At 44.1% G+C, this 15663-nt stretch overlaps 1 protein-coding gene across 1 annotated transcript in view; it reads left to right on the forward strand.

The window, feature by feature from the left end:
* LOC130678845 (SPATS2-like protein) overlaps window positions 1-10153 on the forward strand; it is a 62571-nt gene extending 52418 nt beyond the window's left edge. The window contains exons 7-10 of the mRNA XM_057504321.1: window positions 956-1065; window positions 3578-3680; window positions 6397-6617; window positions 9398-10153. Coding sequence (XP_057360304.1) covers window positions 956-1065; window positions 3578-3680; window positions 6397-6617; window positions 9398-9793 — 830 coding nt within the window. The 3' untranslated portion in view covers window positions 9794-10153. The remainder of the gene's footprint in view (window positions 1-955; window positions 1066-3577; window positions 3681-6396; window positions 6618-9397) is intronic.
* The last annotated feature ends 5510 nt before the right edge of the window (window positions 10154-15663 follow it).

Genomic DNA, 15663 nt, shown 5'->3' on the forward strand with positions numbered 1-15663 from the left:
AATGAAGGCAATTCGTATGTGACTTGAATTACAGAACTGACAACTCTGTCTATTGGAAGGTCAAGTCTCATATTTAAATCTTGCCCTATGAGTTTGTATGCATTGCTTTTGTGATCTTTTGGGAAACACACACATACCCACAAATTAACCTGTGAGCTACAACATTTATTTAAACCTTTGGTTCATCTGGCAGATGTGTGAGTGTGGCACCAGAAAACCCCCTGGAGTCCTCTCTGCATGTGCAGATGCTACAGAGTGAACACAAATCCAGTTCAAGCAAGCTTTGAATCACCCTTGAAACTTTTCCATTGGGAACACTTACCACAAAGACAAGATGTTTTGGTCTGGAACTCCTCTCTGGTTGCAAAATGGAAACAAATCTGTAGAATATTTTTTTAAAAAAGCAAGGCACTTTTTAGTTCACAAAAAGCTAACAAAGTAAAACTTTTATGTAATATTCAAGCCACACAACTAGTTGCCCTAAATGAGTGTGTGTTAAAATTCATAAGGTCAGAGGCTGTTAAAATTTAATAATACAGCACATAGAGAAGAATGGTTTTTGCTTAGTGGATTCCCTATCCTTGCACTATTTATTCAGATAGGATTTTAGTTAAGTGCCTTTTTTTAGAGGTAGTTGTTCAGAGTAATGCACAGATTTAAAAGTCCAAATTAAGTAAGTGAGACCGCATGCCAGTGAGGAAAAAGAGGAAGACTGTGGGTGTACGGTGAATCAGAAGGGGCGGCATGTGGCGTGGGGATCACTGGATAAGGACATCCAGAGGTGGGTGGTTAGTAACAAACACCAACGGCAGAGCCACCTCAGTAACCAACTCAGAAAACATACTCATGGCCCAACAACGCGCTCAGTGTGTGCAGGGAGAACTGATTCAAGAAATTAGGTCATTTACTGTGTTTGACTCTCTGGCCCTAATTGTTTCTCCTCCTTCTTTGGCAGTGGAGATCCTGACTGCTCGTCAGAAGAAAGCAGAAGAACTAAAGAGACTTACCGATCTAGCCAGTCAGATGGCAGAGATGCAGCTGGCCGAGCTCAGGGCAGAAATCAAGGTCAGTTCTCCAGGATCCCAGCCTGGACCCTGAGCCAGAGATCTGGTCCCCACTAGGTTTGTTTTGCATCCATGCGGTGCTGCTCTCTGAAGATCTAACAGTGTGCACCCAGCTCTCTTTCATAAGGTTGAAATAGAGAATTCAGAAGCATGAAGAACCAACTAATCACTGTATTTAAGTATACTATGGTTTGAAGGGATATATAATTACAGAGTAGAGGTACGAGCAATTTCCCTAGTCAGTGGAGACCAACCCAAATAAAATGTACTCAACCATGAATTAGAGCTGGGACAGGGATATTATTTTCACTGTATGTAATTTATGTGTACATACAGAAGCGCACACATAAGTAAGCACACACTAAGTATGACCTTGGTGTAACAGTAAGGATTGTAAAGAATATGTAATATGTAGAGATTTCTTCCCTATATCCTTTTCTAGCTTATTTGCCCTTTTATTAAGAATTTCACCCACAAATATATATTTATTGGATTTCTTCCATTGCAAACAATAGAACATGACCCTGGCTAACCCCAGGAACAACTAGAATGCAAAAGTTATCAGTGCAGCTCACCAAAGCAGAGTGTGATATGAAGACTCCGGGCTACAATTAGGCAGAAGCCCAGGTGGCCACTCAGGGACCATAGGCAGCAGTAACTACAGACTCTCTTGAGGGCACCAGCAGGGAGTGACTCCAGATGTCGTCACCCTTTGTGACACTGCATTTGGTTCAAATCCCAAAGAAAGAGATTCTTATCGGCCTCCACTTGGGTCAGTCCACCATTTGGCCGAGAGCAATCTTGATTGACAGACCCACCCACACAGTGGATCTTTGAAACTGCGTTGGAGTGCAGTTACCAGAAGGACAAATGTTCCCAGAAAGGCAAAAACAAGCATCTACAACAAAATAGGAAGTCGCAGTTTATAAATTTTCCCTTATCCTCCTCTTTTTACCCCAGTACACTGTCATACACACATATGCACGTACACCCCAGCTCCAACCAACTTCTAGGGAACTTAAGTACTTTGAAGACAGTTCCTGCTAGCTTTATAGTAGGATTGCCTGCTCATCCAGGCATAAAACTGGTTGGGCATGGTAGAATCTGGCAAGGGTCCCCTCTTCCCCTCTGTCCCAGTTAGGATGAAAGGGATCCCCTTGGGGACAAGGACCTCCCCTGAGGGTCCTGAGACACTCTAGAGGTCTTTCCCTTCTCATTTGCTCTTCTGGTCTTCGTTGCCTCGCAGTGGCCTCCTAACTAGTCTGTCTGCCTCCACTGTCTCCTCCAGCTTGGTTGTCCACCCTGAGACCATAGTGACACCCCCCCAGAGCCAATCTGGTTTCCCCCAGTATGGTCTTCCCTTCCCCTCAGAATAAAACCCACAACTGGACTCCAGCACGTATAGTCCAGCCTCTGTCTCCCGTCGGTGGGACACCACGTGAGGAACATGAAGTCGTCAGTGTCCTGGCCCACTAAACACGACTCATCTTTCTTTTCTGCTTATCGAGGTCCCGCTCACCATAAAATGGTTCATAGCACAGGCTTTGCAGGGAAACCGTGCAGCTCTGCAACTTTGGATAAATTACTTTTCTCTTAGTTCTTAGAACCTAGATTCCACCTCTGTAACAGAGAGAGATAATAATAGTACTGACTTCTTAATAATGTGAACAGATGAAAGTGAGATTATCTGTTAAGAATTTGTCTCATGTCCGATAAGTCCTCAGAAGTTTTTTTGATAATGTTCCAGTTCAAATACTTCCTCTTACACGGCTCTTTACCCTTGCCCTCAGCAGGAAGAAATTTCTTCCTCTGTCATATTCCTAAAGCACCTACCACAGTCCACCTTATATTGTATTTAGAGTTATCTGTTTCCCTTGCCATGTTGAAAAGTCCCAGTAAATTCAAGGAGGGCCTGAGTCATACTTATTTCTGTATTTCTCACTCCACCCTCTAGACACAGATCTTAATTTTAAATGAACTGAAAAATAATCTCTTTCCCACTTCCTTTAACAACACTTGAAATTCTACCATTCAAGATAATATTTTCCAGTTGCTAAAGGCTTTTTGGATTTCCTGGCTGCCTATTAAAATAGAGAAGGATATCTAGGAAGGATGACATGTTTTCTCTTGAGAGAAAATACCCTAGCAAGCCATCGCCAAATTAGGGAGATTGCCGGAAGGCAACCCAAAAATGTGCAACAAGGACATGAGGTGCTCGAGGAAGGACGAGGGGAGCTGAAAGGTTAACTAGAAGAGTCCGGTCACACGTTTTGCCAGTATCACAGTTTTGTCTAAGGGAAAGGCAGGACCATATTCCGAGAACAAGAAGGGGTCATGCTCCAGGCAGGTCAAAACCAAGCTGATTTAATGGAGCCTCACAGTGACAGAGCCGGCTTGATTCCTCACCTGGCTCACACCGCCAGTGGTAGCAGAAGAGCAGAGTGAATAATCTGCAGTGTGCCTTGGGCATTTCTGTAATTGTGGGACTCCTGTTCTACTTCTCTTTCCTCCAGCACTTTGTCAGCGAGCGTAAATATGATGAAGAGCTTGGGAAAGCTGCCCGATTCTCCTGTGACATTAAACAGCTAAAGGCCCAAATCATGCTCTGCGGAGAAAGTGAGTTTTGCATCCTTGCTAAATAATTCTGTGTGAGTAGGCTCGGTGCTATTTGGAACTGATGTTGGAAATGTCAGGTGTGCAGTCCTCCAGGGGGTTAAAGGGGGATAGAAAGAGATTTAATGATCTAAGTTCATGACACAAGTCACTAGAAATGTCAAGATTTGAACTTCGAGTCTTCAAATGCCACTGCCCATCAGTAATCCCCAGGATTTATTAAACAGAACAGAACAGACCAACTAGTTTATATCTTTTGCAAACTTCTATTAAGTGCTGCCAAATAAACTGCCTCTCTGATTTCAACAGCCTGGTTCTGCAGAGCCTTGTTACCAAGAGTGAGCTTTCGTCCCCAGTCTGGGAACAGTCAGCTATTGTGAAGGGCCCTGTTCCTGCATATGCTGCTCAGCAGTGCCTAAGCTGAGCTGGCTCCTCAGTTCCTGTGCTGAGTGAAGTCTGCAGATAATAAAAGACTTCACTTCAACCATTAGCCATAGTCTTGTTTGTTATTAAGCCCTAATTAGAGCAGCTAATGTGCAACAAAATTGGCTGATAATTGTTTCCCCTACTCCAGCCCATCCTCCAGGGGAGGTGAGAATGAGCCCTACAGTGGCTTCATGGGTGGCCATAAGGAGGAAAGGAGGACTAGTGAGGGACATGGAGTATCCATAGCCTCCTAGTCAGCTAAAAAATTGCAACTTGGCTGCACTTTTTTCCTCAAAATGGAAATTGCCTTTTTTCCCTGAGTGTAAAAAATATAAGCTTGAGCTAAAAATTACAGAAGTACATTAAATAGAACATATTACTTTTGTGTATCATTCACACTTTTTAGGCGCATATAATCTACTCTGTAAATTATATATGTAAAATTATACTAAATATTACAATGTACTGTCTTATGTAATATATAGTAGTTTGCTTTTATCATTTCACAATATATGGTTGAGATTTTTCTCTGTCAATATATTTAATCCATAATTTATTTAAATATAATCAACATAGCCAGTCCCCTGATTGTGGACATTTAGGTTGCATCAAGTTTTTCACCATTAAAATAGCACTGCTGTGAGCACCCTCATTCACATATCTTTGGCAATTACCTGATTTTCTGACTACATTTATTTTGAATTACTTTCTTCTTTTCCATATGCTCCCTCCTCTATGAAAGAATCTCTCCATTTCCCATTCTCTACCCCCAGCTCTTGCCCCATCTCTAAAAAGGCAAACAGCCTGGCTCCCAGTTGGAGCTCTATCTGCCCATCCTAGCAGCCTGATGATGAGTGAGACCCTGAAACCAAGTGTCTGTCCCCAATCTGCAGTGGGGTGGGTGGCGCGGCTACCCCCGCTTCCTCCAGGGCACCCCCAGGGCCATCTAGGGGGAGGAGCCATCCCATACCGGATTCCGAGTGTCCACGTGGAAGCCAGCCTCCCATGTTGGAGACAGCAGTCCTCAAAAGGCCCTTTCCTTTAAAGCTTTGTCGATGGCACTTTGAAAACCCACAGCTACTGAGCCAGAAACAGTGGCCTCTGAGCTGCAGCAAGTAAGGACCCCCATGAAACTGAATCTCACGAGCACAAGGGCCACCAAAACCCCCTGGTCGTGCTTGTACAGCCCCAACATGCCAGCACACGTTACCTATAAAATAAAGGGACTAGAAATATATCCCTGTCCTTTCCATTTCTAATGTTCTATGATCCCTATTAGTCACTCCTGATCCTGTAGAAGAACCCTAGGATTAAGTCTGATCCAACACAGATAGCAGAAAAAATTGCTTCTAAAAATTGGTGGTATTTTTAAGATTCAAAGGTTTTGCTGTCCAGCCTGGCAGTCAAATTCTAGTGAACTGTGAGAGGGAAGTCATGACTTTATCCTTGAATTGCTTCCCTCCAGCTGCCCTTCAGCATAATCACATAGAAATCATCCCATCTAAAACCACCCCTTTCAAAACCAGCAGGAATGGTGATCATGAATATTGAACAGACCTGCCTGAGCCTGAGTCTGATTAGCCTGCATTGACTTTAGTGTTGAAATTGGTGTAAATTTGTAGCAGGGCTGTAGAAAATGGAGTTGATAAAAGGCCAGATAATGTAGCTCTAATGGAATATAAAAGGCACTTTTGGGTATCTTTTGGGTTGGCAGGCCTCCCGATAGCCTATATGCATGACCAAGGGTGACAAACTTCCTGACCCCCTACCTCACCCTATTCCCATGCCCTCAGAACACAGAGGCTGTGACCTGCTAAGTGTCCACACACCTCTGAGGCTGTGACCGGCTAGGTGTCCACACACCTCCTGGTCTTTCCACATCCCTGCAATACCGACCGGCCTGGGATCTGACAAGCACAGCAAGAACAGGTTTCGTCATGGGGAACCCAAGAGGCAGAGTACATTGTGGATGGGGCCCAGATGGCAGTCAGGATTTCTTTATCCCTCTTCCCTTTGTGATATTTGACCTTAGGAATAATATTAAAGTTGCTCAGATGTGTCTTAACTCCCTACAAATGTCTCCCAACTTGGATGATGCTGTGATTCAGCTCAGTGATTCTCAGAGAAGAAACTTGGTGGTTTCCAATCACCAAGGTGCCCTTTCAAATAATATCCTGAAAAAAAAGTTTAATGCTTTTTTGAAGCTCTTTCCAATTTCCCCATCTCCTCACGGGTGATGGGGGCAGCAGTGTGCACAGCACAGCCCTTAACACCATGTGCCTTCTCGTTGCAGTTACCCATCCAAAGAACAGCTATTCCCCGAGAACTCCCTGCAGCTCCCTGCTGCCGCTGCTGAACGCTCACACAGCAGCCTCTGGGAAACAGAGTAACTTCACCCGAAAACCAGCCAGTCACAACAAGTCCTCCGAGGGGAAAGCAGCCGGCCCCAAAGTGGCTAGCAATCTTCCCAGCACCGCCGATGGCTCTCACCAGGCCGTGCCGACCAGCAAGCAGGTAAGCGGCTCCAGGCCGGTGGCCGTGCACTTCCCCCAGGCATCCTGCAGACCCTAGTGCTTGGTGCCAGGGAAGAGACCACTGGCGTACAGAGGAAGAAAACAGCAACTGCTTCTGCAAAGCTCCCCAGGTCATACACAGGCACCTCCTGCGGCCAGCAGCACTGCCTGGCCTGAGATCATCTGCCTTGCTGGCCTCAGGGAACTGCCCAGGGCTGGGTATCCACACTTCACAGGTGCCTTCCTGTGTGCAGGCTGTGGCCTTTCTAGGCTCTTGACAGCACTAGCAAAGTCCACCCAGGTGAGCTCTTCTCATGCCCCGAGTGCCGCCATTCCCAGGTCCCCATCAGCAGCCCACGTGTGGAAGGAACTCGCAGAGATGTGGGAGCATGATTCCGTACCTGGCCACTGACACTGTTAGTGAGAAGAAATCTGGCATTTGTTTTTTAAGACCCTTTAATTCCCATTCGTGTTTAGATTAGTAATAAGAGGCTAAAGTTAATTCAGACATGTCTTGGGCTTTCAGGGAAGAGAATACATTTCAAAATGACATTATTAATCTTTATCTGATCTGACCCCTAAGAATGCAGGTGTCCTATGGACAGTCTTCCTTCTGTCCTGCTGCTCCACTCTATCCTTGAGAGCTGATATCTCCCTTATCGTTAGAGAATGAGCAAGCAGTGGGATTTGATGATGCAGACATTGGGCGTGCTGTAAAGAGTCCTTTCATCATCCCTAAGAAAGAGAGCCCCAATAAAGACACTGTTTTTGCTAAGCATTACAAAATGCAGTTTTCTAACAAGTGCCTCTTGGATTTTGTTGTCTTAGTCTTTTAGAATTATCATTAATGACACCTACAGGCATTTTTCTGGCCTCACAGGTCTTTGTGAACTTTAAAATTGCACTTTGACAAGGAGCACTCCATATATTCTCAGGTTAAAGATCATAATCAAGTCTGTTTTATTTGTCATCTAAAGACATCTTCACAGCTTTTGTTCTTTGCTCATTATTAAACCCACATTAAAATTAAGCCTAAAATTTAGTCTGTTTCCCTTTCACAATTTCTTTAAAAATGAAGGAGGCCAGATTAAATGCTATCCACACAGATACTTTTTCAGCTCACTGTTTTATCATTTTCAGCAAAGAATTCCAGGCAATGGCTCAATTAAGTTGATATATGCCTGTGTATCTAAGCCAGAACACATAGACCTGGATGAGAAGGGCCCTTGCGCTGGGCCCTGTGCTTTGGAGTCAGCCCTCCCAGCCCCTGCCCAGCCATGGCCTCCCTGCCGAGTGAGACTGAGGAGAAGTGACTCTCCAGAAACTTCATCCTTCCTCCTGGGAAATGCTGTGAGGCTCCTGAGATCCTGGAAGTCTGTGCCCGAAGGGCCCCATGTCTGCTCTCAGGGTCTGTTTAGACCATTCCCCTGGATACGTCACCTTGAGGACAGACCACGCTACCAGTTTGCACACTCCTAGATACAAAGGGTGATCATCTGTGGGGGTAGAGATACAGAGGCTGGAGTGTCGTGTGCAAAGCCGCCTCCTACTGTGGGACGGAGCCAAAGGCAGGAAGAGACAATATGCAGACATACTCTGTGTGGGTCTGATACTGCATTCTTGCCCTAGGCCCTGAATTATTAGGGGTGAGTCTGCCCTAAACTTATATAATCCAGTCACAACGCACACAAATTAAGAACTTAATGTATTTGTAACTCATAAAATTATACATTTTAATAATAGAGGTTTGATATTCCGTGAAGGTCAGAGTTCACATACAACCTATTTATGAATCTTGAAAAGAGGCAGTATGTGAAGTTGGAACACCTCTACCATTTTCTAACCATAGACCTTAAAATTCACTATCCTTAAGTTCCCTCAAGTTCCTTAAATTCATTATCCTCATCTATAAAGTGAAGCAACTGTCTTAAAGGGTGCTTGTGATGATACATGAGATGGCTCCCTCCTCGGTGTCTGGCACACTGTAACTGCTCAATAAATGTTGACTATTGTTGACCTCAAGGAGTTCAGAAACCTTTCCCTTATGCAGGGACAGGCAGGCTAACCCACTGCTTCCTTTCTCCTCATCCAGTTATGTTCTCGGCTGCTGATTTGTTGAAGGCTGCCAGTTCTTTTTTCAGTATGATGCTTCAAAACTCATTGGCTGAGAACTGCAAAAAGTTTAGGAAAAGAACTAAGTACCTCTATAAAGGTACAGGCTACCTCCACATCCCACCAAGATCTACTACATGTATCTCAGCCCTGTATTTATTTCTGAAGAAATAAGATAATAATATAAATAAGATATTTCTGATGTATATGTGTTTTGAGATAAAATAGACTGCCTTAGAGAAGAAAAATTGCAGAGTTTTACATTTTTCTTCATATATATGAAAACTCATATACAGAGTCTACATAGGATATTCCAGAAATGTTCATAGTAGAGAATCATTATTGCCCTGCCTCTCTGTTACATTTATTCTGTTATACTTTAAGTGTACATTATGGGTTGTATTTGGCCTGGTTCTTGAGTTGTCCATCTTATATATCTGTCACCTCTCTTTCAACATCAGTGATTTCGTTGGAGTTCCACTTACAAGATAGTCCACTATCCATTTACCTTGAGGATTTTATCAGCTTGACCTCATTTGCATGTTGTCATATTCTTCTGGGTGTAAAAAAGCCTACCTGCGGCTGAGATTTGGTTTCCTGATGTGTACTGAAGTCATCTGTGGTTTGCTGGCCTATGACACCTATCTCTTTTTTTTTTTTTTTTGATAGAATGGTTCTTCTAGCCAAAGACGAAGATTTAACCCACAGTATCATAACAACAGGCTAAACGGGTCTGCCAAGCCACAGGGCAGTGGTAACGAAGCTGATCCGATGGTGAAGGGCAACAACCGCCACGATCACAGAAGACAGCCACACAACGGCTTCTGTACCAAAAACAAAGGCGGCGCCAAAAACCAAGAGGTCCTATTGGGGACAAAGCCCCTGGAGGCCCCAGCACATTCTGAAAAGCCCCGGCGGAGGCAGCATGCTGCCGACAACTCGGAGGCCAGGCCTTTCCGGGGTAACGTTGCTAGGGTTTCTCAGTGCAATCTCTGCCCCACGAGAATAGAAGTCTCCCCGGATGCCGCGGTTCTCTCCGTCCCCGCCGTGACGTTGGTGGCCTGAGCTAGCAGCGGAAGAAAGCAGTCTTCCCTCAGTGTTGGTTCCGCGCCCGAGGTGCTGACCCCACGCTCTGCCGAAAGAGAGTCAATCAGAATATACAAACCCGGTATGGTTGTGTTATCCTCTTCGATCATTTTTACTAATTCTATTAATTCACTCTAGCTTGCTTCATAATTTTCACAGCTTTGCTTGATCTGTTGATGCTTTTTCTCATCAAGACATCGCAACATTTTAGCCAGGCAGTATTTACTCATTCGTTAGGAGAATCAAGGTGTGGCTAAAGATCAGAGGCTCAGTAGCAACCTCTGTTGTAGCAGTGATGTCAGTCCGTTGATCGTCTTCAGAAGGTTAATGTTGAAAACAAATCTTTGTCAAGACAAACATGATCTGCTGAAGACATATGCGCTTTTGTAGAATTTAATGTCTGGTGTTTTTCTGAAAAAATATATATACATATATTGCTTTACTTGAAATAAATTAAAATATGCTGCATTTGACACCTGACTTGTTTTTTTATTGACTCCCACTTTCTTATCAAATGTACTGTGTAGTTACTTTCAAGAAAATCTTAGAGACTAGACGTTGCATCACACAGTTCCATACAATACTGTTTCTTTTGGGACAAGCATCCTTTCAGAAAAAAGAGTGCCTCACGATGGGCCCTGCTGGTACGCACACACACAGAGATGGATGTGCACCCCAGTCATCTTAGCACCAGGCGATAGTTTGGAAACCTTCCTTGCAGGTACCAGAAACCTCAGCTCAGTCTTGCTCACACAATAAAGAGAATTTATTAGCTCGGTGGCTGAAAAGTCCAACATCAAACTGTGCTTTGGGTTCCATTTGATCAGGGCTCCCGCATTTTCCCTTGATTGTTACAGCTCTCCCACCCCCAGCTGACTTGTATTCAGAATGGTGACAAACAGCTACCTGACTCCTCAGTTTCAAGTCCATCCCCTACTGTCTAGAAGAAAAGAGAACCTCACCAGGTAGCAACCACAAGGAGCAAGGGTCTTCCTCAGAAGTCCCAGCAAGGGTCTCATACCGCAGTGGGGGAGGGAGCCACAGAGGAGATGTGTTCACTGGCACCAACTCTTCAGAGACTTCCCCACAAGCACAGGGCCTGTGTGGACGAGGGCTGTTCCTCAGGAAGGGAGAGTGGCCACTGCAGGCCCCATGCCCCGATTTGCCCAAGTTCCCTACCTTCAACTGCTTCTATGGAACTTCCATGTGCCTTACAGTTTTGTCATCCTCTTTCAAGTGCAAATGCTTATTTTCAACTCAACATTTTTTCTGGCAACCCAGGCTCAGTGTTTCAGAGCAGCACAAGCAGCTGAGCCTGCAGCCTCACAAAATGCGTTTCTCCTTTGGCAAAGGGCAGGAGGATGCTTGCTCTCTGTAGACAGCTTGCTAAGGTCTCTGCATGTACCCAGAGATTTAATATGAATTTCAAATGTTAAGTCACATTCTGGGAAAGAATGGAGAGTTGTTGCATCAAATAAGGAAGACAGATGTTCAGGACTGCAGTCCCCATTTACTCCATCTGATGCCCTGAATGTGTACTTACAGGCAGAAGAGACTGCACAAATTTTGTGTAGCAAGATGCGGCCCGCTATTGAAAAATGTCAGTTTGTATGTGATGGCTTTAAAGATTGGTCAAATAATTTCTGCAACAGGAAAACAATGGGTTTTGTCAGAATTGGACCCAAGTTCTCCCGACCTTGACTCACTCATTCATATTGCTCTCAGGAGTAAGACAGCTCAAATGCATTCGTAAAGCACATAGCAAATGCTCCCAGGTTCCTAGAAAGAAATACTGGAAAGTGTTCAGACCTGATTACAGTTTTTTCTAGATTTTGCCTTTTTTTGTCGAACCTTGGCATGTACGTGAGCATTTACTCATTTCCATGTTTGAAAACAGTGAACTCTGTATTACTGCCAGTGTCAGGCCATTTGAATACTGCATTACTTATCTTTATGTGTTCAAATGGAACCATGGTGTGATCCTAGACATCTGAGTTACATTATACCACTCTTTTAAAATGTTTTTAAATTACTAAAAAAAAAAAAAAACCACAGGCTATGAGCACTATAAACTCTATTCTGAATGCACAATAGCCTGAAGAATAGATTCTTCTCTCTCAAAGATTTCTCCATTAGACGTTAAACCATTTTAATACCCATGAAGACTGAATAACTTCAAAACTCATTGACATTGTACCACCAAGACTCCATTTGTGAGATTTGAACCTCCCTATTTGGGTGCCTATTACATTACAAATTTACATCTCGTTTGAGAATCTCTGCCTCCTCCAGCTCTGTCCTGTTGAGCCTATCCTAGGGATACTGAATGCAACAAGTCTCAGAAAGGTAAACACAAGCTAGTAACAAAATTCACCCTCAATAAAGGCCATAGAAGAGTTGCAGCAAAAAAAAACTAGAAACACAACATAGCCAATATAAACTCAATTCACAAGTAATTTTATTCTGCTGGCATCAGAAGAAGAGAGTCTAATTAAATATTCTCTGGGAAGTGACATCAACTGAGGTGAACGGGAAAAGCTGCCAGACAAATAGCGACCTAAGTATTTTTGCCAACGTAAGAGGTCTGAGGATTCTGACTCTTTGAAAGCCTAGGCTTGAGCCTCAGGCTTGTTTCAACCATAAGAAGAGGGAATCAAGGGCCTGGACAGTGCTTTTCCTAGGGTGACGTGGGGGAAGGGGAAGGAGAGAGCAATCAGGTGAGGAGAAGCCTGAATTCAACCAGCCTTGGATAAGTGCTTCCTCCTGTGGTTTCTTTCCTTTGGCACTCGATCCTTACCCTGCCTGTTTAGAGTGACCTCTTGCGTCCAGAAATAGGAAGATTTTCATTTCTCAACAGACATTCTAGTGACAGTATCCATGAGATAGCTAATGGCATCTTTTACCACACTGGCGTCAGAGGTCATACCTCAAATCCAGGCACAGTTCGGCTGGGGCTCCAGATTGCCCCCAGGTATCCAGCAATGGGGTGAAAGAGAAAGAACTAGTCACTAGCTCCCACATTTCCTAAGCAAACTATATAATAGCAAAAGGCAAAAAGCATCATTCTCAAAATAATTCAACAGACTAATACGTTGCTCCAGCATCTTTCTGAATATACTGAGCCATCCTAACTGCTCTAATTTGGCAAGAAAAAATAGGAAGATTTGCTCTGTCACAGTGACTCTCTGTTTTCCCCAGAATTTGAAGCATAATTTTTAATACTATGCAATGCAAACTAATAGAAGGAATTTTTTCCATCCATTTGCTTTTGGCAACAAGCCTTTATAAATCCTAATGAAGTTTTCTCTTCTTTGCTTCGAAGAACCAAGTCCCCAGTCCATGGAGGCAGATCAGCCCAAACCAGTGTTCAGTCTCCTTACAGCATCCCTCACGCGAAGGCACTCGGGTCTGGATCTGGTCAGGCTATCCAAGGAACGGCACGATGCTGCTCTCACCATGCAGAGCTAACCTACAAATGAGTTTTGGTGATTGATGGTCTGAGCCCCTTGTTTGGGAGCTCTGCTTCTTCCCACAGTGCAGAAGAGCTTCTAGTGCTGAGACAGGGACCGTGGGTGTAGTCAAGAGTAGAGTGAGGGCCTCTGGAAAAAGCAAGGCAGGATACTTACAGTCAGAGCAATGTACCTACATGCAGGGAAACCCCCTACCAAATCCCATGTTGAACGCTAAGCTCTAGAGTCATTCCTCAGTGAGATCAGTTAATATTCCCAGATAAAGGAAAGTGTCTCAGCATAGCCCATGTTTTTATAATGCTGATCATTTGTCATCATGTGTAAGATTCACTTTAGCATGCCAAAAGGGACTTGGTGTCCCATCAAGGACAAACATCATAAGACCACTTTTAACAAGTCCACACCCCTAAGCCCTTTATCAGTTCCCAAATATCTTCAACTGCCTATAAATACCCTAGACAATGTACCACTCCGGGCTTTCTTATCCGCTCCTGGCTTAAGCCAGGAGTTCTGTCCTCTCACTTTATCTCTAAATAAAAGCCTCTCCCTGGCTCTCCTACCTTGGTGTTTGCTAAGTTCATTCTTCAACGCTGCAAACAAAAACCCCAGTATCAGTGCTACCACCAAGTTCAAGTTCCACAGGAGAAATCACTGCACACAAGCTTTTAGAAAGTAAATAAATTCTAAAGCAAATGTGTTTATTTGCCTTCAATAGAATGTGGATTTCTGGTGAAAAATTAAAAATGTACTTCAGAATCACAAATGTAACAATGACCAAAGAATTTCTGCAGAAAGTAAGTGTATAAAGTGCTTCCTGTCAAAAGAGGAAACTATTCTGTTTTTAATGTTAGGTGCATACATTTGAATTAGATTTACCTATTCCCAGTTTTTTGAGAGAATGGACACTTTCTGTAAATTACCATTATTATGCAACAGGCTGACCAATGATAATGTCATTACCCTCTCAACTGCCTGACACACATATGACAGCAAGTGTCAAAGAGTGGTCAACCCAAACATCCCTAGAAAATTCCAGAGTCTAAATGTCTAAATTAATCTGGTAAACCAGTTCCAGAGAAGATGGGAAGAGAGCAGAGCAGCCTGAATCCCAAACTGGTGGGAAACGGCCTGAGTTCACAACCAGTCCTCACCACCTCCTGACTACGTAAACGTGGGCATGTTCCTGAATATCTCATCACCTTGCTGTCCCCACGGGTAAAAAGGGCTAGTAACCACCTACTTCAAAGGGTTGTTATAAGGGTTGAACAAGTTAATGTTTGCAAGGTACCTGGAAAAATGCCTGGCACTTTGTATGGGTCAGGTTCCTGTCAGGAGACAGTAACCACAGAGTAGTGAGCAGGGAAGCCTTATAAATCTTTATGGGGAAATTCACGTATATAGGTACATAGATAGGTAGATATGAAGTAATAATTAGTAACAGGGGATTAGATACTAAAAAATACAGGAATAGCAGATCCAGAGACAGCACTAGAGCTGAGCAGAGTGCCCAGGGAAGGAGAAAGCTTGGGAAACCCCCCATCCCTACTACCTGTGCCCCCAGCCTGAGTCTGACCTTGTGAAGGGAGGTGTGACAGTGGCTCCCCAGAGACCAAGAAGCTCACTGAGGTGCTGGCAGGCAAGGAGAAGCCACCCATGGGGCCTGGAAGAATCTGGGAGCTTCGCCAGAGAAGCCGACCAGCTCGCCCAGGTTTCAGCTGCAGGGTGGCCCCTGAAGTCACTGGGAACCTGGCTGGGGCACCGGGAAGCCACCAGCTGGGGTGCTGTTGAGTTAGTGAGGAAGCCAAGAGGGGGACCCACAGGGCTGGGAGCTGCCACTGAACCTCACTGGGGCTGAGGGCCTCTGGGGTCCCACACTGCAACCAAACACTATCGGATAAAGAACACAGGGATGCACACTGAGCCAGGAAAAGCCCCTTCTTCCTGCAGTGTCCCTCCAGTGACAAGGTCAACTGGCTAAAGAGAAGTATTTACAGGGTTCAGCTCCAGGCTCATTCAGGGCAGTGAAGAATGGGCTTGTAACCAAGAGGCAGAGTTCATAACTGGCATAGGGATGCTTAGAAAACAGTATAAAGGTATTTGATACAATGAGCACAATAGAATGGTTTTGCTACACAATAGCTTCCTAGCTAGATTTTCTCAAAGGAAGTAAGGCCAGAAGAAGTGTTTTCTTGTAATAGGAGAGGATGACATCTTGGACTATTTGGCTGGAATCTGTGATAGATTTTCTTAGTATTTTTCTAATTTCTTAGTCTTGTAGTTGTCATTATTACAACAGACCAACTCATGTCAAAGGATATCACTTTATAAACACTTGGTGTTGCTTTCAGTAGTTTGTAACGCATTTTCCAGTTCATTTTT

The sequence above is a fragment of the Manis pentadactyla genome, chromosome 6 (assembly GCF_030020395.1).
Source record: "Manis pentadactyla isolate mManPen7 chromosome 6, mManPen7.hap1, whole genome shotgun sequence".
Classification (NCBI taxonomy): Eukaryota; Metazoa; Chordata; class Mammalia; order Pholidota; family Manidae; genus Manis; species Manis pentadactyla.